Raw genomic sequence first — 25,522 nt, forward strand, 5'->3', positions numbered from 1 at the left:
ATTTATTGATAAGATAAGATAAGATAACCTTTATTAGTCCCACACGTGGGAAATTTGTTTTGTCACAGCAGGAAGTGGACAGTGCAAAAGTTATGAGGCAAAAATTAGAATACAATAAGAATAAATACAGTACACAGCTGTACAGAATAGAATAAAATAATATACTATATACAGTAGAATAAAATAGAATAAAAATATACAATAAGATAAAAATAGAATACGAATGCTATATACAACTGAGTAAAAATACAACGATGCCAGAAAAGATTATTGCACTTAGTATTATTGCATATGTATGGATGTGTGTGCTTGATCAGTTAAAGTCTTTATCATGGAGTCTGACAGCAGTGGGGAGGAAAGACCTGCGAAATCTCTCCGTCCCACACCGTGGGTGCCGCAGTCTCCCACTGAAGGAGCTGCTCAGTGCTGTCACAGTCTGCTGCATGGGGTGGGAGATGTTGTCCATCAGGGATGACAGCTTAGCCGCCGTTCTCCTGTCACTCACCACCTCCACTGGGTCCAGAGGGCATCCTAGAACAGAGCTGGCCCTTCGGATCACCCTGTTCAGTCTCTTCCTGTCCCCAGCAGAGATGCTGCCGCCCCAGCAGACCACGCCATAAAAGATAGCAGAAGCCACCACAGAGTCATAGAAGGTCTTCAGGAGTGGGCCCTCCACCCCAAACGACCTGAGTCTCCGCAGCAGGTACAGCCTGCTCTGCCCTTTCCTGTAGAGGGCGTCTGAGTTATGAGTCCAGTCCAGTCTGTTGTTCAGATGAACACCAAGGTACCTGTAGCTGTCCACAGCCTCAATGTCCATACCTTGGATGTTCAGTGGTTGCAGTGGAGAATGCTTGTGCCTGCGGAAGTCTACCACCAGTTCCTTGGTTTTACTGGCGTTGATCTGGAGGTAGTTCAGCTGGCACCAGTCCACAAAGTCTTGAGTCAGTCCTCTGTACTCCTTGTCGTCCCCATCAGTGATGAGGCCGACTATTGCAGAGTCATCAGATGACTCCTCTATTATTTTATTAAGAAATAGTGGATTACCTGCCTCGGAAATTTAAAAAAAAATCCATTATCGATATATTCATCAGTGTCTGAGTCTTCACATTTTTTTAACAGTCCGAGTACAATTCTGAAGAACAGATTACACGTTACATTTCCAAACTGGCAGAAACACAGTGAACCAATCACACTGAGGTGTGTCATCACTCTGGTTAAAGGTGTTTTTTGTAACAACCCACTGTAAACTTTGACCTGCAGGGGGCGACACGGCATCAGCAGGTTTTTTATTTTATTCGTTTATTTTAGCCGCGTTTCCTCCGGATGCTGCTATGCTTTTACCTGCTAAATAAAGGTCACCCTGACTCACTGCTGCGTCCTGTGGTACAAACATGAAGGTACAGCCCAGGCCTGTTCTAACTCCGGCTTGCATCTCTACATCACAGTGCACAGATGTTCTCGACGTGAAGAGTAAGCAGATGTTTCTTCTCGGTTTGTTACTCAGCTGTTCTGAGATTATCTATGACACACACACAGGTACAGTGCTTATCAGATTCACTGCACACCTGTCATAAAAACAATAAAAGACAAACATTCATTTTAATTTCATATATATTTAATATAGTGAGTCGTGCCTCTTTAAACAGGAGCGATGAATTTCAAACTGAACTACTGACTTTAGTCACAAACATGAGCGAGCACCTCGCACGTCTGAGAGCAGTCACTACATTCAACCTCTCAAATGCATATTTGTGTAAATAAATGTAATTTAGCACCTTAATCAAAAATAATATTGATGAATATTTTTCAGAGCTTGTGCGTGCTCGTGGGTTACCTGTTACAGAAACAACAAATCACAACAACAGATGCCTCAGGTGCTTTTATATTGTAAGACCTACTATAACACACAGAAACAATGTTTTAATAATTAGCATTACTGTTAGCTGTGGCAGAAACCCGGCTGTGAGTGGGCCTCTGCGTGGACTCCAGGAGCACAGGTGACAGATTTACTTTAGACCAACGTGTTTTTAAATCATGACGACACATTTTACAGCAGCAGAAACACAAAAACGTCACATTGACGTGTTTGTGTGTAAACCTAAAAACACACCGTCAGAGAGTGTGACAGGTCTGCTGAGCTCTGATTGGCGCTTTAAGGCAGGTGTGCTTTTATTTTTAAAGGGCAGTCATCCAAACAGGAAGTGGTTTCTCCTCAGCACAGCTGCAAAATGCTGCTGAAATACTTTGGTTTGACACTTTGTGTTTATCTGTGAATGGAAATGCAGAGCAGCTCTTCGCAGCACGCACAGCGTCTCCAGCCTCAGAAATCTGACCGATGTGATTTTTAAACCTGCGAGACGCCCTCATGACACACGCGCAAACACCACGTCCGTGGATTTCAGTGATTCTTGAGATAAGGGACAAAACACGTCCGCCGATAAAACCCGATTTTGGGGTTAAAAATATGCACACAAGTGTTAACCCAGCTGACTAAGAGACAAACCAAGGCAATGTTTACACAACAAAAGTATGACTTTGTGTTTTGTTATGCATATATATTTACTTTAAATGGTACAATACATTACCAGTACCCTAAAAATCCACTGTCCACAAGCAGGTGTGATGATATTAAAACAGAGAGAAAAATGAACAGTAATGTAAAATGAAACATCAAGTCACTAAGTATTTAAGTCAATACCTTATTTAATATCAAAATGTACACCTGAAATTTATTTTTGCATATTTTAAGTGATTAAAATCGTGTCCAGAGTTTTTGTCAACACCATCAGATTTTTAAAAAAGTACAAAAAAATCAGGAATGATTGTGGGCAGCTTACACTCTGAGGACCCCTTTACCACTTCCTGTTCGATACACATGCCATGGTGAGTTTTTTTGTTTTAATTTCATTTATGGCACAACTTTGTGATAAAACTGCGTCACAGCCACAGGGCATGTAATCTGTAATCTGTAGTGGAATACATTTGAAAAGTAACCTTCCCAACGCTTCCACCGTCAACACCTTATCAACTCCAAAATTCTGGGTTTTTGTTTATTTTTCCCTTTTGAAGAACCATATGTTTTGCTCCCTCATGATATTCCAATAAAAAAAGTTAATTTTCTCAATAAATGTGTAATTTTCATGCTGCTAAATATGATTGTTTCTTATAGAGATTAAATACAAGCTTCTGAAAATATGTACAACTGTAACTCTAATAACAAAAAGCCAAACAATCTTACTTTTAAATGTGGTATAATTAGTTTGAAAGCATAAACAGTAGAACAGAGAAGCTGCTAAAAGTCAAACTAGCTGAAACACTTTATTTAAAATATATATTTTGCATTTCTTTGTGTCTGATGGTGTTGACAAAAACGTTGCACTTCTCCAGCAAAAACATAAATTATTAAAAAATGTTACACCTGGGAGACCAAAACATGGTGAGACGGCCAAAACTTATAGTGTAACAATTATATGTAAATATGATTTTGAAAAATCAAAAATATTTTTTAGAAAATTAAAACCTGTTTTGTCCCTAATCTCAGGCATCACTGACAAAACACGCAGAAACTCAAAGTGTCCAAAGACTGAATGAGTCAGTCATGAAACAAAATCAGCATCAGAAAAATTATTATTTAAAAATCAACAATGAATATGTGAGAAGCATCATCATCATCATCACGACACACGCACATAAATGTATCACGCCTCCTCGGCCTGTGAACCTCGTTATTTCTCTGCTTTCACTTCCTGTCAGGTCAGCGATCGTCTGTCACACTTTCTACAAAAACGAGCCCAAAAATGTAATTTCTCAGGCACAATTTCAAAATAAGAGCCCAAACAACCAAACATCTCTCAGAGGAATCCCCCCCAACCATCCACCCACCGCCTAACTCTTGTTGTGGGTGGGGCTCAGCCAGGAGAAAAACTGGGCAGATGAGGAGGAAGTGGAGGAGGTGGAGGCAGCGATGCGGGGGCCGTGGGTCTCCCTCCTGGAGGGACAGCAGGTGGAGGTGAGCGTGAGCAGTACGAGTCTCCTGAATCCTGCAGATTAAGATTTCAGATTAAAAGATGGTTAAAACGGATTTGGCTCTCTAACACGCAGAGACGACCAAGACGTCACCTGGAAGCTCACCTGGTGTCTCATACCTGAGATAAACTTCCTGTTTGCTCCAAACTATTTTAAATCCTGTCCTGATGTTCAAAATGGTGACCTTTGACCTTTCTATTTCCAAACTGACTTCCTGCTGGATTTGGTTGGTCTTTATTTCCTCTCGCTCTGATGTCACGATTACAGAATGTTGCATTATTGTATTTTAATCTGCATGAATGAACTTTTACATAATTATAAACAGCTTTTCTTTATATTAAATCAAGTGTCCGCAGAGCTTAAGCAAACTGGCCCAAAGACATGTTTCAGATGATTATTATGAATTCAATTTTAGAGCAACGTTAATGACAGACGTGTGGTGGGAGAGAAATTTACATATTTAATAAATGGAAATGTTTATCATGAATGATATAATATTATGCTTTAATAAAGCCTGAATAAAACAGTGATAATGCTTCCATATTTATACTACAGAGAATTAAAACTGTCATTACACAGACCGACCACAGGGTGTCAGCAGAGCTGAGTCTCCGCTCCTTGTCTGCACTGTAAGTTTGTCCAGTCCCACCACGCTCCTGTGCTCCACTCAGTACCACACAGTAAGAGTATTAATAGTATAAGTACTGCGGTAACAGTGATAGTAGTATGGGGGTAAAAAAAAAAGTAAAATAAAAAAGAATAAAGTTCAAATAATTTTATTATTATAGATTTTTTTAGACAATCAGTGCTCGCTTTAAAAACAAATTCGACTGACTGTAACCTGATTTCATTTATTTGTAGTCGCTGTGAGTTTAAAGTGTTTTCTGTAAGAAGCAGAATTATTATGTTTATAATAAAACGCATCAGTGATCGTCTAAAAGTAAAGATTAATTCATCTTTAATGTAGTCTGACCAAAAGGATCCTAGAAAAGCTGTTTTTATCCTTTTAAAATAAAAGTATTCTGAGTCACATGCTTTTCACAATAAAAGCATGCCGCAGGTGAGCATACCTGAGCTGTGCGGCAGTGATGTTCGTGCGGCTCCGTGGGGCGTTTATGTGCAAATAAAGCAGCCGACGTAAGCCCACGCCCTCTGCAGGATGACCAGGAGGGCGAGCAGGTAGAAGAACAGTGTGACAGCCTGCAGGTGGAGAGGAGGGTGGAGGAGGGATGAGGAAGAGGATGGAGGTGAGATGCGGTGGATTATTTGCTAACTCTAACGAGCCGGCTGAGCGGCTCAGGTGGGACGTCTCCACCTGTTCATTCAGGTGTAGCTGTGCTTCCCTCCTGCTCCCGTACATGGAGGGTTAAAGCTCTGATTATTCCCTTTTCCATATTTAAACTGATGTCTGAGCCTGCAGGCTGCGCCGGCGCCCGGCATCACGCTCGGCTCGCAGAAACAAAACGAATAAAAAGAGAAGAAGAAGCAGCTGTGGAGGTGGAGCCATATCTGTGGGTGGGAGCAGCGTGCAGAGCCTGGTCCATGATGATGACGAAGGATGACACTGACCTGAGAACGGGCGTCTTCAGCACCTCTCGTCTCCACGGTGACGTCAGAGCCTTTGGGTTTCTTCTCGTCGTCCTCTCTTCCTTTCGACGCTCCAAACTCGCCGTCTCTGCTCTCCGTGTGACGCTTCTCCTTCCTCACAGCTTCATCCTCCTCGCTCCTCCCCAGCCTCACCCTGAGCTCACTGCGCCGGCACCAGTGACGAGCATCCTTTGCTTCCCTTTCCTTCGGCCTCGTTCAGCTGCTCCTCAGCGGCCTCGGACAGGTACGCCCAGCCCTGCACCTCCTCCTCCTCCTCGCTCTGAGGTTCTTCTGCTGGATTTTTTGAGCAGATATGAGAGCAGATGGGGACTCATGGAGGACAGATAGGCAGCCTTGTGGGAGGAGATTTGACCCCAGCAGCATGAAGTGAACCCGTCCTCGCTGATGCATCGATGGACCTCCGGCAGGGTTTGTCCAGGAGCTGAGGGGCTCAAGCCAGCTGTGCACCAGCCGGGGTAAAAGTCAGCATCCTCCTCCTCCTCTTCATCCATCCCCTCACACTGACAGGTGAAGACAGTTACAGCCACATGTTTAACCACTCGCTGTGTTTATCCCTCCGTGATGGTTTTGGAGACCTGCAAATGTTCTCTTAGTAAAACATGCATTTCCTGCAAACCCTGTATACAAAAGACGAACACAGACTCAGTGAGGTCCAGCTGTTCACGGTTTGTAGCATTTTGAAGCCTCATTGGTAATGTTTCAATTGCCACCATGTTGGTTTTGTTTCAGGAAGTGACCATATTTGGACAACCTTCATGTCTCACAGCCGACCCTCAGCTCTGTTGGCAGCTCTGAGGCTACTGATGGACTCTTTCATTAGATTATATGTTAGAGAAATTCTGAGTAGTTTACAATCAAATGTAAAGGTGAGCGTCTTTAAAGCAGGTGTGATACTCTACCTGCTGTGTGCTCATTCCCTCCTGCCGTTCGCCGCCCTCTTTAGCTAGCTCGGCGGCGGCTTCCTCCTCTCCCTCCGTGATATGACCCGAGTCCAGCTCAGGAGTCTCCTGCTCTGAAACCTCCTCTGCGGCCTGCTGGTTGCCGTTTGGTTCTGTGTTCTGGATCAAAGAATCTTTGGGTTCTTTTGGCTCTGGTTCTTCAGGAACATCCTTCACGACTGGAGAGATATCACAAAACCATGATGCTGAGGGAGGAGGAGCCAACATCACAAAGGAAATAATGAGATGAACTGATGTAAATGCAACACGAATAATGCAGTGATGTAAACATGTTTATTTATTCATAATGTATTTGCTGCTTCATTCTTTTACTCCACGACTTTTCATTCAATTCATTTTTGTTTTCTCTCCTGCATCGCTCCATTTTCTGAATTTTAGAAGATTTCAGAAAATCTGAGCATGAACAGAAATGAACAAAGACTTAAAAATGGGCGGGGTTTTATAGAAGTGACCTTTAACATGCACGCCCACGTCTAACGGCTGAGAGCTGGACCAATGAATACTGCTCACACTAGTTCGTCTGCAGCTGCAGTCCTTCATGCTCGTCGTCATTATTGTTTGAATTCTTGACGTGGCTCCTGATGCTCTGCAGCAGCTTCACTGTGAGTTATTCTGCCTCTGCTCAGGACCTCCAGGACCAAGCTTGGCGCCTACTACACCTACATGTGAAGGCGCCGCCCCTCGCCCTGCTTCTTCAGGAGGGGACGTTAAATTAAAGCACGTGTCTGTATTGTGGAGATAAAACACTACAACCTGATTAGTTTGGTAACCCGCTGCAGCTGAAGACATCTGTGTTACGATGATCACAGGGAAGCACCTGGGCAGGTATCACTGATGACAGCTGACCTCCTGCATCCTCAGAGTGTTGGTGCCAACATGGCGTCGCACACTGCGGATCCTCTGACCGATAACACGGCTGCTGTGAGGTTACTCCAACAACAACCCATAACCAGCTCATTGTGCAGTAATGTGCTCCAAACAGAAGCCACACCCACAGCATTTAAACCAATCAGAGGAAAGGCACTTTAAAGTGGGAGGAGCTAAACAGGAAGCGCTGCAGGATCATATAAAGATGGCTTATTGTAGCCTTCGTGTCATGCAGAGCTGCCCTGTGTCGGGTTGGGGAGGTGGAAATGAGCCGAACGAGTCGAACCTTTGATGAAGTCGATGCTCTTCAGCGCCCTCTCCTGCTCGCTGAAGTTAACCCTGTAACGACTCAGGCGCTCGTAACTTGGTCTCAGCGTCTCGGACGGACCCGAGGCACTCGCCGCCTTCACCCTGAGGATGGCGAGGACGCGAGGAGGTATAGGAAGCAAAAGAAGGTTGGTTAATGCTGACGAAGTGAAGGAAGGCGTGAAGAATATTTCCCGTCACTCACTTTGTGATCATCTCTGCTGAACTCTGAAAGAGGAGGAGGAGACAAATGAGCCGAGTCAGACTCGTCACCGCCGCACACAGGAAACGGGAGTCGCTCACCTGAACAAAGGCGGCCATGTTGGGCTCTTCCATGCTGCTCGCGGCGCTCTCCGCCAGCCTGCTGTTGGCTGCCATGCTGTCATCATGGCAACGCACCAGCGCCCGCGCGTGGCCCGTCTTCTCCTCTTGCTCAGAGCTGATTCGCTGCGCCATCGCCTTCGATCACAGTAAAAAGAAACACTATGAGGCGTGACCATCGTGTTCAAACAAGACGTGGTACAGAGCTTTCTGTCACAAACAGACAGCAGGCGCAAGAACATTCACCGCAGAGGCTGCAACGTGTTTGAGGACACGTGTCCTCATCCGAAGGACGTTATCCTGATTACGTCCCTCAGACGAAGACACGACAGAGCAGCAGGCGGGTCTCTGTGCGGTGACAAAACAGCGACTGCTTCTTTCTGCTTGGGACTGTAAAATCTGTTTCCTGCTCACATCGTTTACAGAGTGACGTCAGGGAACTGAAGCTTCCTGCTGAAACAGAAGCAGCGATGGAGGCAACCAAGTAAAAGAAGAAGGACTTTGTGAGGTTGCAGTCGTCTGATTGGGTCTGCAGCTTTCAAAAACAAAAACGTACTTTTATTGGTGCAAAGTCCAAACAGGAAGCTCACTCCTCATGCAGACACACTGAGGGTAACCAGGGAAAGGAGACACAGGGACACACAGCAGACACTGCCACAGGGCAGGAAGTCAGACTGAAGACAAAGCACAAGCAACACGGGACTACCAAAATAAAACAGGAAACCTACGCGCACGGCACACATTTATATTTTAAAGTCCCGACGTCACTGAGGACGAGGGCTGAACTCTGACCTTCTGTCTTTCCTCCAGGATGGAGAACATGCGGTTGAACTTCTCGCACACGCTCTGTTTCTGAATGCTGCAGTTCTCCTGAGGAGCAACGACACAGTCAGTCAGGTCTGACGCAGATAAACCACGAGGCTCTTTCATGGACTCCTGACACTTTTGAATTCATCTTCGTGCAGACTCTGCTTCATCACATGCTCAATAACTGGATCGTGATGTGTGTGCACGTGTTAACGAGCAGCTTTTGTGCAGATGTTCTGCAGCTGCAGTCTGAGGAGCTCGAAATCACAACAGCAGTCGCCTCAAGGTGCTTTATATTGTAAGGTAGACCCTGCAATAATACATAGAAACACCAACAATCATATGACCCCCTGTGAGCAGCACTTTGGCGACAGCGGGAAGGAAAAACCTTTGGAAGAAACCTCCGGCAGAACCAGGCTCAGGGAGGGGCGGGGCCATCTGCTGAATTGACAAAGTGAAGAGATGAGCAAAGGTGTCATGAAACACGTCCCTGTGACGACCTGCGGGATCAGCAAGGAGCTGGTCATTATGTTCGCTCTCTCTCTCTCTCCTGTTTTGCTGGGGCGGACATCATGGTGGGTTCACGCCCTCGGCCCACGCCTCCCTGTATTGGAAACACCTGGACCTCATCAGGACCAGCCGGTATTGAAGAGGGGAGAGGTCTGCTGTTTGGCGCTGGATCGTTGTTAAACTCCCGTCAGTAACAAGTTCAAGCCAAAGTTTCTCGTGCCCGTGTGCAGAATATTAACGTGCATTTGTTTGTATCGAGATTCCTCGGACCATCGCATTGTTCCAGGAGCAGTGTGTGGAAGGAGCGACTGGTCACAAAGCTGAGAGAGAGGGAGGAGCGTGTGTGTGATCCTCTTTTCCCCAGATTCCTGGAGGTCTGCCCCCCTCACGTCTTGTATATAGCACTATCCCCGCACAGCTTGTAAATACACTCGGTGAAGAGATTGTAAACAAACTTTCATTGTTAACTGGCTACTCAGCAGTGGTGTGTCCAGCGGGGTGGCCTGGGGGGGCACAGGTCACCTCCCCAACCAGACTGGCCACCCAGGTGCCACCCCGAAGCTAAAACAATAAAATTCAATCAAATAGCCAATGTACGATTATGTTTTCACCGTGAAACTCGGATGAATGCAGCATTGGCTTCTGCACTATGAGCATCAGGTTAGCAAAGGAAGGAGAACCAAGCACGAAAGAGACACCGCGGAAAATAATTTTTCAGCGAAAGAAAATGAGGAGAGAATAAATGTCCCAGTAAGTAATATTAAGTTTGTTGAGTTTAGTAAACTTAAATTAGAATCCCAAGGAAAAAATAACACTTGAAGAATTATTGCAGCCGTCGCATATTTGAGACAGTCGGCTGCTGGGGGAGCTAGCATAAGAGTTATGAGTTATAAGATACAATCCAAGTCGTAGCATTGCTGTGTGGAGCTGCAGGTTTGGTTGCAGGTTAACACTGGCAGCGTCACCATGCCAGCTGACTGTATCATCAGCCAGTGTTCTGTATACATCAATATTACCAAAGTTTACCATGAGGCAGCACTTACACTGCACCGTGCGGTCCAGCTAATTTCTCTCATTACTGATCCTATCTGCCAGCTCCATGTTATGAATAGAGTGAATCACCCCTGTGCCATGTTCAGTGCAGGGATGTGCAGTTCTGGTCCTCCCGGTTCCAGATGTTTCCAGACTTCAACACAGCTGATTTAAAGGATCATTTACAAACACGTAGGTGTTTGGGGATTGTTTGATTTGAACTGGCTCTGTTGGTATCCGGTTGTTCAGTGATGACGCGACGAATCCTACTTCCGGGCCTAAAGTAGTCTGCGTTTAATATGGCTTTTGTGTTGTTAACATGTTTAATGTTTTGTATTTTCTTCTATTTGATCTCAAAAAGCTCCTAAAACAGTCAGTGATCCCTGGTGACCTCCCTCGGCTTTTATTACCACTAATCATTTATTTAAGCTCAGTTTTTAAAACCTTAGGATGTAACTACAGCCCAGCCCATGCAGCAGTATATGAATGACTAACCTCGTATTGTGGATGGATTATCTCAGTTGTTCTCCTGGCTGAAGTTTGGTCCTTTTACAGCATCCTGCCATGCGATTACATTTGTTCCTGACCACCGAGAACACTCACGTTAACTTTTATCCAGTGGAAAAAGTTAGCTTGTTTATATTATGCTAACATAGCTGTGTCGCTAGCGGTCACGTAGCACATCATTATATAGCAGCTAGCCCAACTTCAGTAACCCTACAAACGTCACTGCTGTTTAGTTTTCTGTCTTCATTTATGCTGGAAGTGATAACAGAGCTGTACGTTTTAATTTGTTTCCAAAACCCCGCAGTCAGGACATGCTATATTGTATTTAGATAGAAGCTAGCGAGCTAACTCCCTGCTAACTTCTAACTCCGTTAAATGTCATAAATTCCGTTTTCATGGATGCCTGGATGTTAAACTCAATTGTTACACCTGGTAGAGCAGAACGCTGATCATTTTATTAAAGATGAAAGACTTTAGACAGTTTTTAACTCTCAGTAATGCCACAGTGATCGTTTGATATATGGACCTGCAGCGGAGTTTAGGCCCAGACACGGCTAGTGACGTCAGACTGAACAACCGGATAGGAAACATCTAAAACGTGCAGGATAGGGTCCACGAGGGCCGGAAGTTGACATCCCTGACTTCTAGTCAAGGTCATCAGGAAAGTTGTTGTTTGTAACACAAGTTTTTGCTTTATTACTTCAGAGCCAACCAGTAGAGATAAAAGAACAGGAAGAATGAAAAGATTTCTTCCTTAAGAAGGCTAAAATACACCCAGAAGCAGAGAACAATGTCCGCAGTCATCATTGTCACCTGTTAGTTCTACAAATGAAGGTGTGTGAGAGAGAACGAAGAAGGAAAATGCAAGGAAGGGATGTTCAACCGATCCATAGGGGACAAATCCTAATATTTGTATTGTGGTACGTAACTGGAAAGTAAAACAAAATCCTGTTTTAAATAACATGTTTTTTTATTGTTACACTAAAACAATACACTGCCAACCCCAAATCGTAACATTATTTAATGAAATGTAATCTTTTGATATTATCCCAGCACCTGTTCATGATCCACCAGATAACCAGGATGCGGTGCCTTTTGAAACATCATGTACGACACCGGGCCATCCACATGGTATTGAACCTCCAGTCTTACTTATAGACTAATATTGACAGCCTTTAAAATCTCATTCTAATAAGAGTTATTAGGGTTATAGGGTTATTGCATTATGGTTAACAGTTGATAGACTTTTTTTAACACTATCTGTGCCCCTACCTGCCCCCCAACAGAAACACGCCACTGCTACTCCTGCGTGCGGATGCTGAAAGGCAAACCGTGACCGTCTCATAGCTCAGACTGTTTCTAACACTGTGAACTGAGCTGCCAATCACAAGACTTCTACAATGAATGTTATTGTTGTTTATTGGTTATCGCTGACATCACACACCTCTATGTGTCTGCAGGTCTCCTCCAGCTCATTGATCACAGTCTGGACTTTGTCGCTGAACGCCCTCAGAGAGGCGACGCCTTCGCGCAGCTGGTCCTGGAGAACAGAAGGAAGTGACTGCATGAGGTGGTAACAGCTGCAGGTCATTCAGCAGAAAACAGCTGTGAGAGCTGAGCAACAGTGTGAGCCGGACACACAAACACAGAGATCATTTATTTAAGCGCCTAATAACAATAATAACGCAGGCAGCAGGTCACTGCAGTACCTTCTGCTGCTGGTAGATGGCGCTCAGAGGAGCCACCTCGCAGGACTGATGGGCCCCGAAGACTTTGCAGAGCGAGCAGGTGGGAACCTGACAGGTGAGGCAGTAGATGTTCACCTTTTCTCCCTCGTGGTCGGAGCATGTTGAATGAGCAGGAGGTGGAGGTGAAGGCGGAGGGAGGGGCCTGGAGGTGAACACACAGGAAGTGGTTAAACACCGCGTCTCTGCTTTAATCACCTGTCGTCAGACATCACCTGGCTGTGACTCAACCTGGTGCTGTTGATTTCCTCTTTGTAGATGTCGATGATGTTCTCCACCAGCAGGTTTCGCTGAAGGCCGTAGACGCCGTGGCGGTCCAGCAGCACTTCTTGTCTGCAGGACGGACAGCGGAAACGCCCGCTGTTCACCGACATGGTGGTCCGAGCGTGGAACAGAGACGGCTGCACACAGGAAGCAAGAAACCAAAATGCCAGCTTAACCCCGAACGCCATCGTGACGCACAAACCGGGCGGCAAACAGCGGCCGAGCCTCCCATCACACAACACAGCCCGAACACACAACATCAAAGTGACAGAAATGATCCTCGCTACGTGATCTTTGTGTATCTGCTGTACTGTTAGCTGTGCTTGGTCACCTCCAGTTTTACTTTGGCGGTCTGTCTTATTGTGGTTTTACTTCCTGTTGTTGTTGCCAGCCCCGGCTTACCTGTGCCCACCTGTGTCCTTCCTCACTGCTTTACTGTGATCACAGCTCCACGTCTGCACTCCGTTCTCCGGATTTCAGCAACCTTCAGTTTCATTCTCAGCTCTCAGCTCACAGCTGGAGTCTGTGCTCGGTTGTTTTGTGCTAGATTCTGAGCTGAAGGTTTCATCTCTCTCCAAGCAAAGTTGACACAACCAAGCAAAAGAAGATCCAAACTACGCTTCGCAGTTCACTTTCTCATGAATTGCCTCTTAGCTTTTCTGTTTTGCTTCCATCACACGTAATGCACAGCTCTGTGTCTCAGTGAACAGCTTCCCATCTACAGATCTGTTTCTGCATTTTCACTGGCTTGTTACCCACCAGTCTACTGTTATGTGCTGACTTCCAACAAGGAAGTCTCCTTTCTGCGGTTCAAGACTGAAGAGATGTAAACTTTTTAAAATGATGACGAGGAGCAAAACTCTCAGCTGTGTCTGTAATCAAACCTCCGTAACGTTGCTCTGCTTCACGTCAGCAGCATCAGGTCATGTTCACATGTTGATTAATGGTTTTCTTTCGTTTTTGATCTACTGCAGAATATTTGTATAAATCCCAGACCAGGAAAACCACCTCCATGTTTTTCTGTTTTATCCTCAGTTACTTTGACACAAAGGCGTCTGCTGTGATGGTCACACCTGTGACAAAGTCTCACAAGTGTCAGCTTCCTTTTTATAGATGCAAAAATATGGAAATGTGCTGATGCGTGATCAGAATTATAATATTTCTGACTGTCTGAGGCAAAATTCCCCCGATTCCAATCGAATCGATTCTAGAAATCAGTGACGACACCCAGCCCTGAGATTTAGCTCCACCTCCTCCTATCCCAGCATCTTCCTCTGTAACATAACCTTCTGCCTGTCCTCCATAAACCTTCGCTCTGCTCCTCCTTTACCATCACAGCGTTTGTTCCCCCCTCCCCTCCTCTGTCTTCAGGCTGGAGCACCGGAGGAGGTCAACATTAGCACGGCTCTGATTTACGTGAAAATGTTCGCAGATGTGAGGCAGCAGCAGGTTTCATTACCATGTTGCACATTTGGAGTCATATCTTCATACACAGACAGTGAAATAAGAAAAATGGCAGCAGTGTAGATGTTGATGCTCCTGGATGTGCGAGTGGAGGAACTGCTGGGGGAGAAGGCTCTGCAGGGCACACGCTGTGTTTACAATACACCTTCTCTGTAATGTCCAGCAGAGGGCAGCTGCGGTCTGTGACAAGACGGACGCCCTGTATTTGTAAAGCGCTTTACTCGTCCCTAAGGACCCCAAAGTGCTTCGCACATCCACACATTCACACACTGGTGATGGCAGCTACGTTGTAGCCACAGCCACCCTGGGGCGCACTGACAGAGGCTGCCGGACACTGGCGCCACCGGGCCCTCTGACCACCACCAGTAGGCTACGGGTGAAGTGTCTCGCCCAAGGACACAACGACCGAGACTGTCGGAGCCGGGGCTCGAACCGGCAACCTTCCGATTACAAGACGAACTCCCAACTCTTGAGCCACGATCGCCTGAAGTCTTTCCTGATTGGTTCATGGTTTCAGGTGTGAGTGAACAAAAAGGAAGTTCATTTTAGAAATGATGGTCCTGTTAGAGTCAGAGAGGAGCAGGTAGTGGAGGAGGATTAGGGCGGGGCTACACAGTGATGGACAGGTAACCTCTGTATGAGGGGGGAGCTTCGAGCGCTCACCAACCTGTGACATCACTGTGGCCATCTTTACTTGGTTACTTGTGTGTGTCTGTGCTGTGCTCACTCACACACACACACACACACACAGAACAATAACAGTGAATGTGTTCATGACAGCTGACTTTGTGGTGCCTCCGTGAGCAAACCAGTTAAACATCCACATGTCCCAGTTTAGCCACAGATAATCCACTTAATCTGTCCGCACACCACGTGTGTGTGTGTGTGTGTGTGTGTGTGTGTGTGTGTGTGTGTGTGTGTGTGTGTGTGTGTGTGTGAGAGAGAGAGAGAGAGAGAGACCTGGTAGAGCTCGTTGGCACACTTCCTGCACAGGTTGTGCTCGCACGGCAGGATGACGACGGGTTTGTTGAAGATCTCCAGGCAGATGGGGCAGATCAGCTGTTTCTCCAGCGTGGTCAGCGCCACCTCGCGCTCGGCGCCTCTGCTGCCCTGCAGGCAGCTCAGGTCAGCTGACAGCGACATGGGCGCTCCGCCGAGCTTCACCTCCTGGTAGAAGCAGTACAAACACTCACTTCACATCAGCAAAGACACAAAGCTGTGACGTTTGTGAAGCAGCACCAGTGACTCACACAGACACACACACACAGACTGTAGTTAAAAGGTGGACGTAACCTCGGGGTCTAAGATGTGAAACTTAAATCTGCAGTTTTTCTAAGAGAGAAGCGGAACATGTACCAACATCTGCACATCTGCTCTTCTAATCAGCCTGCTGATGAAACAAAATTCAAGATGGCTGCATGACCCCGACTGTGAGGCGGCTGTTAATTGTGAACGACCCTGTTTGTGCAAAGTGACAAGTGTTTGGCAGCTGTGCTGATTCATGGGATGATCATTTAAAATCATCCATCGTTAACATCTGTCCAGCCTTGTTATTCACACTGTTTGGACTGGTTTTGGCAGCCTTTCAAAATAGAGGCGCGATGCCTTTGCTACACTGACAGGAGATTCATTCTTATAAGGTGACAGATGAGACTCTGAATCAGACTTAATGCAATTATTAATAATTCATTTAGTATCGCGGTTGGGACACCTGTGAACACACGAGCTCAGACTGCAGGTTTCCCCTTCGGCTCTGAAGTTCACGCAGACCTGTGCACCTCTCAGTCAGCTGTGCGGACTTTAGGGAAAAGAAGCCAATCGAAATGCTGTGTTTGTCTGCAGCTCCATGCATACGGTCACAACACAAACACCCGACTCAGAGCCCATTCCTCAACACAGTTTGAGTTGTGGTTCAGTTTAACGAGGCTGACGAGTGCGGAGGTGATGATGGAGAGACCCCACAGCTGCGCCACGAGAAAGAGACAGGAAACAAACTCCTGCGTATCTGCCGCAGGTGGAAGAGTTCAGGCTGTCAAACTCAGGAACTCTCTAAGTCAGTGGCTCCCAAACCTCTTTTGCTAGGCCCCAGGAAAAATGCCCCCCCCCCCGCACAAACACATCCTCCAACCACACACACCCATATTTTGCCGCATTGCAGTTTATTTCACCTCAAACATTTAGCAAACAATTAAGCAAATGCAAGTAAACTGCAATAAATTACAGGTAGTAATAAAACAAACTACTAACTCTTTTACGCTGCGTCCGCACCTACACGAGTATTTTTGAACACGCAGCTGTTTCGTCCACGTAAACGTTTCGAATCACCGTAAACGGAGATTTTTTGGCCACGTTATTGTTTACATGAGATGAATAGCAGAATGGCAGATAGCGACAAAATACTGTTAATCTGACTGTCTGCAGGTTTACACGCAGTTACTGTCCCTCCGCTTACAAAGGCAGAGGCGTCACGCTGTGATTATTTTACATGTTGTTTTTCCTGTGTAATAATGTTCAACATTGCATCAATACATTTTTCAAAAAATGCCTCTCTGTGCAAAATGGGTTCAAAAACATAAACAGCTGTGGGATCCTGTTTGTCTGTGATTTGAAGAGCCCAGCGCTGCTCCTGATGCAGGGAAAACCAACCCTGCAGGGAGACCTACCTCAGCACCTGTGCAGGTGAAGCCAAAGGGCAGATTTGCTTCACCATATTTTCTCGTCTTTGGCTCAGAATGAAGTTGGTTTGGAAACATTCAGCGATGCTTCATCTCCTGATTGCGTTTGTGTGGGCGCCTCATCAAAACCGTTATGCTAGCAGCGTCCAAGCGTTCTTTTACTTTTTTCTTTTCATACCCCCCCCCTGCAATGGCTCTGCGCCCCCCTAAGGGATGGGCCCCACACTTTGGAAACTCTGCTCTAAGTGATGCACACAGTTTCCTAAACAGAGGCAGCCACTAGCATGAAGTGGTCCTCTTGATACTTCAGATGGATTGTCAAAGACTCACTGGATGTTTTACCTCTGCCGTCGTCCGGTTGGTGCTGCGAGTACCCACCCAGAGACGGCCGGAGGTCAGACGGTTCGTGAGCTCTTCTCTTCAGAGACTCCAAATGTGTCCCGCGAGAAAGAGTCCAGACGTCTTCCTCACCAAAACTGTCCTGTTCTCTGAGTCTGCTTGTACTTCCTCACCATCTGCAGAAAAGTGTGGAGGGGGGCTGACCTGAGGGGGCGTCAGGTTTCAGCCTCTCTCACACACACACACACACACACACACACACACACACACACACTTTCCATATGAGGAGGCTGGTATGTGGACAGATTAAGCCCTGGCCGTGCTGGAACAGCCAGCTCAGCCTGATCCTTCAGCTCTGGTTTTCTGCTTCGACCTTTTAAAGTTTTAGATCTGAAGCAGTATTTCACAAACAGGTCACAGAGGAAAACAATACATCAGTACAGCTTTTATCTGCTAGTTTACAATATCTGTCTGATGTAAGTGTTTGAGAATGGCTGTCAGATTACAGCGTTTATCCTCAACAGTTAACCGTCTCCTATGTGGGCCTTTATTTTGAAGGGCTCTCTGTTTTTTTTTGGGAGTGAGGTCATGTTGGCGGGGCAGTTCAGGTGTGCTACTGTGAAAATCATTTGTTTCAGAGCTCCGGCACCCGGCTGGTAAGCCTGTGAGACTGAAACAGCGAAACACTCGCAGCAGTTTGGGTTTTTAGCTTTTTTGTTGTTCAGTCTGACACAACAGCACCTCCTGCTGACCACTTTGGTACTGACACATCTTGATAATATTATTCTATGAAAGGGAACCCAGCACTGCACACTTCTAAACCAGACTACATTTTATTCCTCACACAGGATCAGTTATTATATAATAATTAAATCTCATCACTGTAATTCAGTAGTTAAGCTTAAATGCATCTTTATTGTCTCCACACTCTTCTTCTACAATACTTGAGATACAGCGTGTTAAACCTCACCACTAGATGTCAGCAGAGTTCTGTCTTCTACCCAACTGAAGTGCATAATCCTAGCTATGGTGGCCGCTGTAGGACAAATATATTTTACCGTATTAGAATAATATAAACATACCAACGAATGTGACGAATCGTCCGTATGTTACACGTTGGGAATGATAATGCTCTGGGGGAGGCTGTAAAACTTTGTGAAAGGAGTATGATACGAGTCAGTGAGTCAGAGAAGCTCACTAGCTGGCTTACATCTGTACACAAGTGTGTTGCTAGCATTTGGTGGCTAAACTCCAAGCTAGGGGCTGATATTAAATGGCCGGCTGGGCTAGAATCTAATACTGAGTGTAGATTGCTAAACTGTAGACTGGGAACTGCTACTGGAGTTCCAATCTGAAAACTATGGGAGGGTCTGTACGACAATGAACTTCGAACGGGGTGCTGATGCCCTGAGGACTGTGGGGATTCTCCTGCCTCTTGACTTCTTAAAAAGTATGTGTCAATGCCAGGCCCCTTTCTCAGCTCGCTGAGGCACTTCTTCCTGCCTTGGTGGATGTTAAGGCCCATTTTACATAACAAGATGGCGCCAGTGTTCACGGCAAGCCGTCTCCTCCGTTTTTGTTTGTTGTTTATTGTCCTTCTCTCTATGTGCTGCCCTGATGTCTCCACGTTACTTGTCTATGATCGCCAAACTCTTTTGAATCTCCGGCCTTTGGACTACCAGACACAAGATTTTAAATGGAGATCTGACGATCCTCCTCCGCTTTCGAAGGACTTTCCTGATTACCTCCGCCACTTACCATCTACCTTCTCTCAAAGGAAATGTTCACGGAGAAGGGGTAAACGTGGCGGCATCCGTGTTCGTATCAAGGCCCTTTTAAAGTCCTATGTTGCAATAAATGATCGCTATTCTACAAACATTTTGTCATGTATTTCTGCCCTCCGAGACCATGCTAACTTCAGACTGTTCTGTCATCGCTGGATTCGCCCTGTCGGACCTTATGGTTACCTGAACCTCCCAGCTGATCTTCCACCCGGTCGGTGCTGGGTGCGGTCCTCCAGAGGAGGCGTGAATCTCGGCAACCTTCACCTGCTGCGGCGTTCTCCTACCAGTAACAGTGTGACCACTCTCCGTATGGCCTTATTAAATACAAGGTCACTGACGAATAAGACTTTTATTTTAAATGACCTTATTCTATCGTCGGGACTGGATTTCTTATTCCTGACGGAAACTTGGCTTCGCTACGGCGAACTTTTTCCCTTCTCGGAGCTGCTCCTACCTGACCAAGCTTTTATTAGCTCACCCCGGACCACTGGAAGAGGTGGAGGGCTAGCTTCAGTTTTTAAAAACAAACTTCGATGTCGGCAGCTGCCACCTGTTCTGTACCGCAGTTTCGAGGTGCAGTTATTGGAAGTGAACTGCGTCCCCTCCATCCTCTGCGCTGTGGTGTATCGTCCCCCGAAACTTATTAAGGATTTTCTTCCAGAATTTGCTGATCTACTGGGGAGCCTAGTGCTACGTTATGACCGTATATTAATTGTTGGTGACTTCAACATTCATGTTTGCTGTGAGGACAGTTCGCTAGCTAAGGATTTCCTCGCTCTTATTAGCACCCTCAATCTCACCCAGTGGGTAAGTGAACCAACTCACACTAAAGGTCATATACTTGATTTGGTCTTATGGTCTGGATATTTGCATCACGGACATAGAGGACTTTGGGATTTCAGATCACTTTCCGGTTTTGTTTAATACTGTAGCGAGCGATGTGGGTTTGAACAGTGATGGTCCTGTGCGGCAATCGCGCACGATTAACTCCCAGTCAATCGCCCACTTCATTGATGCTTTCCTTGACTCTCCCCTCTCTGATGCTAACTGTAATGGGGTTTTATCAGCGGATGAGCTTGCTAAACTATTTTATACTACATGCGCTGACATCCTTAATTCTGTGGCACCTCTGAGGATTAAACAACCCTGGCTAAATGATACTACTCGCGCCCTTAGGCGTGAATGTCGTCGTGCTGAAAGAAAATGGAGGAAAGACAAACTCCACGTCTCTCTGGACATCCTCCATAATTGTCTAAGTATCAAAAGTCTGTTAAAGCTGCCAAATCTGCCTTTTTGTCTAGCATTATTATGACTAATAGGCACAACCCCCGAGCTCTTTTTAATACTTTTAACTCTGTGATAAACCCTTGCACTACCACTTATAGGGATGCCTCCCCTGCTCTTTGTGATAAATTCTTAAAGTATTTCTCTGATAAAATCTCAGCTCTAAGGGCTTCTCATCCATCTCATCCATCATCAGTTTTAGACCCAGTTCCAGCTCCTGAATGCTTGACTGTCTTTCAACAGTTTGAGCCAGTGTCTTATTCTGCTTTAAAAGATATAATTGATCATCTCAAAATCTCTGGTTCCCCGCATGATATTCTTCCTTCTCGTTTCTTTAAGGAAGCTTTACATGTTATTGGTCCTTGTATCTTATCTCTGCTGAATGCATCATTGTCATCAGGTTGTGTACCGTCTGTCTTTAAGCATGCTGTTGTGCAACCTATTATGAAAAAGAAAAATCTTGACCCTAATGCTCTCACTAACTACAGGCCGATCTCCAAACTCCCTTTTATTTCCAAAATATTGGAAAAGGTAGTTCTAAAACAACTTCAGGCCTTTTTAGATGCAAATGGTATTAATGACAAGTTTCAGTCTGGTTTGAAACCTCGCCACAGCACAGAGACAGCCTTACTTAGAGTTTTTAATGATCTTCTTTTAACTGTTGACTCTGGATATTCTGTGGTCTTAGTTTTACTTGACCTGTCTGCTGCTTTTGACACGGTTAACCACAACATTCTTCTATCAAGAGTGGAACATGTTGTTGGTCTCAAAGGTACGGTTTTATCTTGGTTTAAATCCTATCTCTCAGAGAGGTCGTTCTCTGTTGCTATGGGGCAACACTCCTCGGCTTCTGCCCCTATTTATTGTGGTGTGCCTCAAGGGTCCGCGCTCGGTCCTGCTCTCTTCTCTTTGTACATGTTGACGTTGGGATTAATTTTTAGAAAACATAACATCTCCTTTCACTGTTATGCCGATGATATCCAGATTTATTTACCTTTGAAATCCGATGTGTCTGCTTCTTTGCAACCTCTGTTCAACTGTTTGCATGAAGTAAAAATTTGGTTATCACATAATTTTCTTACATTGAACGAGAATAAGACTGAAATCATAGTCTTTGGTAGTCACACTCCGCTAGACCAGTTAGCTGACGCCCTAGGCCCTCTCGCTAGCCATCTTTCGTCCACTGTTCCTGGATGGCTCTTTTAAACTCGAGAAACAGGTGTCCACTGTGGTAAAAAACAGCTTTTACCAGTTGCGTCAGATTTCCAAAGCAAAGCCGTTCCTTCCTTTAAAAGATCTTGAAAAGCTTATCCACGCATTTATTACATCCAGATTGGACTACTGTAACTCCCTCTACTCGGGCCTCCAACACTCCTCTCTTTGCCGGCTCCAGTTAATTCAAAATGCAGCTGCGCGTCTTTTAACAGGTACGAGAATTCATGAACACATAACTCCAATTTTAGCCAAATTACATTGGCTCCCTGTTAAATATCGTATAGATTTTAAAATTCTTTTGTTCACTTTTAATATTTTGAATAATTTAGCGCCCAGTTATCTTTCTGATTTACTCCATTCATACAATCCCAACAGGGCACTTAGATCATCCAACCATAGGCTCCTAGCACAACCTAGGACTCGAATGAAGTCGAGAGGCAACCGGGCCTTTGCATCCGTGGCACCCAGACTCTGGAATAACCTCCCCGTTCATATTCGCACTGCCGAGTCTATCCAGTCTTTTAAATTACGTCTTAAAACTTATTTTTTTTACTTTGGCTTTTGATTCTGTCTAGTTTGCTGTTTTAGCTTGTTGCGTTGTTACCTATTGTTTGTTGTCCTCTTCTATTGTTTGTTTTAACTGTCTCATGTTTTTATTGACTGTGAAGCACTATGGTCAACACTGTTGTTTTTAATATGTGCTATATAAATACATTTTGATTTGATTTGATGTCAGTTGTTAGTTTTGACCAGCCACAAATTGGTTAGAGCAGTGGAGAGTAGACTTCATCACAGTAGATGTCTTTCTGAAAGCGCTGTAACTAAGTTTAAGAATATAATCCACCCACTGTTATCATCTTCAATGCCCTGTACCAACACAGAGCAGAGCAGCTATCTGAACGCTAACAGAGGTCGATCATCTTGTTAATAATTTTACCTCCTCACTACGTACGACTCTGGTCGTAATTAATTCTTCAATCTTAAATATGATCAACCTATCTCTAATAATCAGCTATGTACCACAGGCCTTCAAGCTAGCTGTAGTTACACCTTTACTCAAAAAGCATCTCTAGACCCAGCAGTCTTAGCTAATTATAGGCCAATCTCCAACCTTCCTTTCATATCAAACATCCTTGAAAGAGTAGCTGTCAAACAGCTAACAGATCATCTGCAGAGGTTTATTTGAAGAGTTTCAGTCAGGTTTCAGAGCTCAGCACAGCACAGAAACAGCTTTAGTGAAGGTTACAAATGATCTTCTTATGGCCTCTGACGGTGGACTCATCTCTGTGCTTGTCCTGCTAGACCTCAGTGCAGCGTTCGATACTGTCGACCATAATATCCTATTAGAGCGATTAGAACATGCTGTAGGTATTACAGGTACTGCGCTGCAGTGGTTTGTATCATATCTATCTAATAGACTCCAGTTTGTGCATGTAAATGGAGAGTCCTCTTCACACACTGAGGTTAATTATGGAGTTCCACAGGGTTCAGTGCTAGGACCAATTCTGTTTACATTATACATGCTTCCCTTAGGCAGCATCATTAGAAGACATAGCATACATTTACACTGCTATGCAGATGACACCCAGCTCTATCTGTCCATGAAGCCAGATAACACACACCAATGAGTTAAACTGCAGGAATGTCTTAAAGACATAAAGACCTGGATGGCCGCTAACTTTCTGCTTCTTAGTTCAGATCAAACTGAGGTTATTGTACTCGGCCCTGAAAATCTTAGAAATATGGTATCTAACCAGATTCTTCCTCTGGATGGCATTACCTTGGCCTCCAGTAACACTGTGAGGAACCTTGGAGTCATTTTTGACCAGGACATGTCCTTCAACGCACATATTAAACAAATATGTAAGACTGCGTTCTTCCATTTGTGCAACATCTCTAAAATTAAAAATATCCTGTCTCAGAGTGATGCTGAAAAACTAGTTCATGCATTTATTACTTCCAGGCTGGACGACTGTAATTCATTATTATCAGGAAGTCCTAAAAACTCCCTGAAAGCCTTCAGCTAGTAAGGCTAAGGCTGCATCCTACCTCTTTCTTACAACTAGAGTGGTACTCTTTGAGAATAAAGTAACGACTTCTGATACAATGTGTGGATTACAGATTACAGTGGTAGATTAAACACAAAGAGGCTCCGAAGCATCAGAAACATTTATTTTACAACAGTACATCAGATAGTCGTTTCAGGCAAACGTCCACGCTACAAACACAAACCTCTACGTCTCTGTGTGTATGTACAGCACGTCTGCCATTTGTCACCTCGCCATCAGAACGGTTCACATCTAAAGATGTCTACATCCTCCTCACAGCGGCTAGTTCATCAATCATTACAAAGATCAGAAAATCAAAATAAATTAAATAATGCATCATTATTATCACCATGTGGCTGCTATCTTCTTACATACATCGGTTTCATTATTCGATGATGGAAATGTGCCGACTCCAGGTTTGGTCAGCCAATCAGGTAACGAGGTGTCTGCAGGTTTCACCGAAGCTCATTCAGAAGCCTTTTTAACCCAGCGATGGGGTCAATGTGAAAACAGGAACACAGCAACTTAAACGTGTTTGGGAAAATAAAACCTCTGATTTTCACGGATCTGCAGTTTGGCTCAGACCAGTCAGGAGTCGACTCGGCCGCTAGCATCGATACATATGGACATCAACGAGTGTCTGATCGAGCATCGAGATGTGGTGAAGAAATTTAGCCCGTTTGGTTCAACGTCGTCTTTTTTCTTTGTTTTTTGTTTTTACAAAAATCAATCTACAGACACGAACTAACAGGAAACTTCTGTGACAAATAAAAGCCTACAAAATAAAACTTGTGTGATTGGTACAAACTGATTGTTCTGCTAGAAAACTGCTTGTCTGAACAATAATAAGACTTTGGATGTGAAAGCGTCCCTTCATCAACACCATTAATAAAAAGAAGGAAAAGCAAACCTAGAGACAGAGGGAAGAACGGTGAGGTCTAAACTTACACCACATGTACAGCATCGCTACCTCCGCACACTAAACTACAACAAACACGGGGCTCGATCAGTGTGCACGCAGACACACAGCGCCTCAATCCTTCACCTGTGGAAGACCATAAACATGAAGGGAGGAGGAGGAGGAGGGACGAAGCTCGGAGGAGGAAACTGGAGCTTAATTACTGCTGAGAACTACAGTAGTCTGATTACTCTTAGACTAAAAAGTAACTGAGTGGAAGAGAGCCATCCCGCTGTGTGTGCTGTCCGTGACGATTCATCATTGGATTTACCAATTTGGTAACTGCGTGCTCGGCGCTCTCTGATGGAAACGTGACTCCTTGTTTGATGGCGTGCTCTCCCCTGATCTCTGTTTTCATGGGGACGCTGTGGTTGCTCAGTGTTTGTGCAACACGTTACTGTAATCACATTACAGTTACTAGTACGCTGTTACTCGCATTACAAAAGTTCTTCAGTGATCAGCACGGCAGGCAGAAAAAATTAAAAACTAAGCAAAGTTTTTATTCTCATGGCAATCAGCTGATGGAGGAAAATGGCGGAGTGGTCAGAATTACCAGGCGTGTGCTGGGGAAGTGCAGACTGACAGAAACATCTGCATTATGCTGCTAACATCTGCACAAACAAAGAATCCCGAGTGATGTTAAAGCCGAGTGTATGCAGACTCCAGCCCGGCAGCCAGAGCCGTTGGTGTCTCATGTTTTATCACCGCGGCTTTGGGCTGGTTTTCATCTCAGTGCTCGTGTGTGCGCGACTGTAGGCTCAGGTTTATATTGTTAATACGCCGACTCTGAAGGGACAAATCCA

The 25,522-nt window shown here is 45.1% G+C and overlaps 2 protein-coding genes and 1 long non-coding RNA gene across 6 annotated transcripts in view; 1 reads left to right on the forward strand and 2 right to left on the reverse strand.

The window, feature by feature from the left end:
- Window positions 1-1,593: 1,593 nt before the first annotated feature.
- On the reverse strand, window positions 1,594-18,866 carry trim101 (tripartite motif containing 101). Of its 4 annotated transcripts, none has more exons than XM_085444176.1 (12): window positions 17,434-18,866; window positions 15,377-15,583; window positions 12,920-13,089; window positions 12,653-12,833; window positions 12,388-12,483; window positions 8,880-8,957; window positions 8,070-8,225; window positions 7,972-7,994; window positions 7,747-7,871; window positions 6,534-6,778; window positions 5,097-5,226; window positions 1,594-4,040 (listed from the first exon to the last, which is right to left on the reverse strand). In XM_085444176.1, the coding sequence occupies exons 2-11, from the start codon at window positions 15,557-15,559 to the stop codon at window positions 5,140-5,142; spliced, it is 1,344 nt and encodes a 447-aa protein (XP_085300302.1). In that variant the 5' UTR covers window positions 15,560-15,583; window positions 17,434-18,866; the 3' UTR covers window positions 1,594-4,040; window positions 5,097-5,139. The 4 variants fall into 4 exon arrangements, with proteins under 4 accessions (XP_085300302.1, XP_085300303.1, XP_085300304.1 ...); XM_085444177.1 differs by having other exon boundaries at window positions 17,422-18,866; XM_085444178.1 differs by lacking the exon at window positions 17,434-18,866 and having other exon boundaries at window positions 6,534-6,751; window positions 15,377-17,413.
- On the forward strand, window positions 10,038-12,463 carry LOC146685286 (uncharacterized). Its single transcript, XR_014917203.1, has 4 exons — window positions 10,038-10,154; window positions 11,649-11,863; window positions 11,997-12,074; window positions 12,404-12,463. It is a non-coding gene; the product is annotated as an uncharacterized LOC146685286 (long non-coding RNA).
- A 4,998-nt stretch (window positions 18,867-23,864) lies between the features above and the next one.
- dnajc5ab (DnaJ (Hsp40) homolog, subfamily C, member 5ab) overlaps window positions 23,865-25,522 on the reverse strand; it is a 21,263-nt gene continuing 19,605 nt past the window's right edge. The window contains exon 5 of the mRNA XM_085443420.1: window positions 23,865-25,522. This exon is cut by the window's right edge and continues 997 nt beyond it. The gene's annotated coding sequence lies outside the window, so the exon portion shown is untranslated.

Source organism: Copadichromis virginalis, linkage group LG20 (assembly GCF_057382275.1).
Source record: "Copadichromis virginalis isolate Kocher_CV1m ecotype Utaka linkage group LG20, C_Virginalis_male_GT1.1, whole genome shotgun sequence".
Lineage (NCBI taxonomy): Eukaryota > Metazoa > Chordata > Actinopteri > Cichliformes > Cichlidae > Copadichromis > Copadichromis virginalis.

What these genes read in the sequence shown, in the direction of transcription:
- trim101 (XM_085444176.1), bottom strand. Translation starts at nt 15,559, where the DNA reads ATGTCGCTGTCAGCTGACCTGAGCTGCCTGCAGGGCAGCAGAGGCGCC. An exon ending in TCAGCAGAGATGATCACAAA is followed by an intron (nt 7,872 to 7,971) that starts GTGAGTGACGGG and finishes CGCCATCCTCAG; the next exon opens with GGTGAAGGCGGCGAGTGCCT. An exon ending in AGGGAATGAGCACACAGCAG is followed by an intron (nt 5,227 to 6,533) that starts GTAGAGTATCAC and finishes CTCCACCTGCAG; the next exon opens with GCTGTCACACTGTTCTTCTA.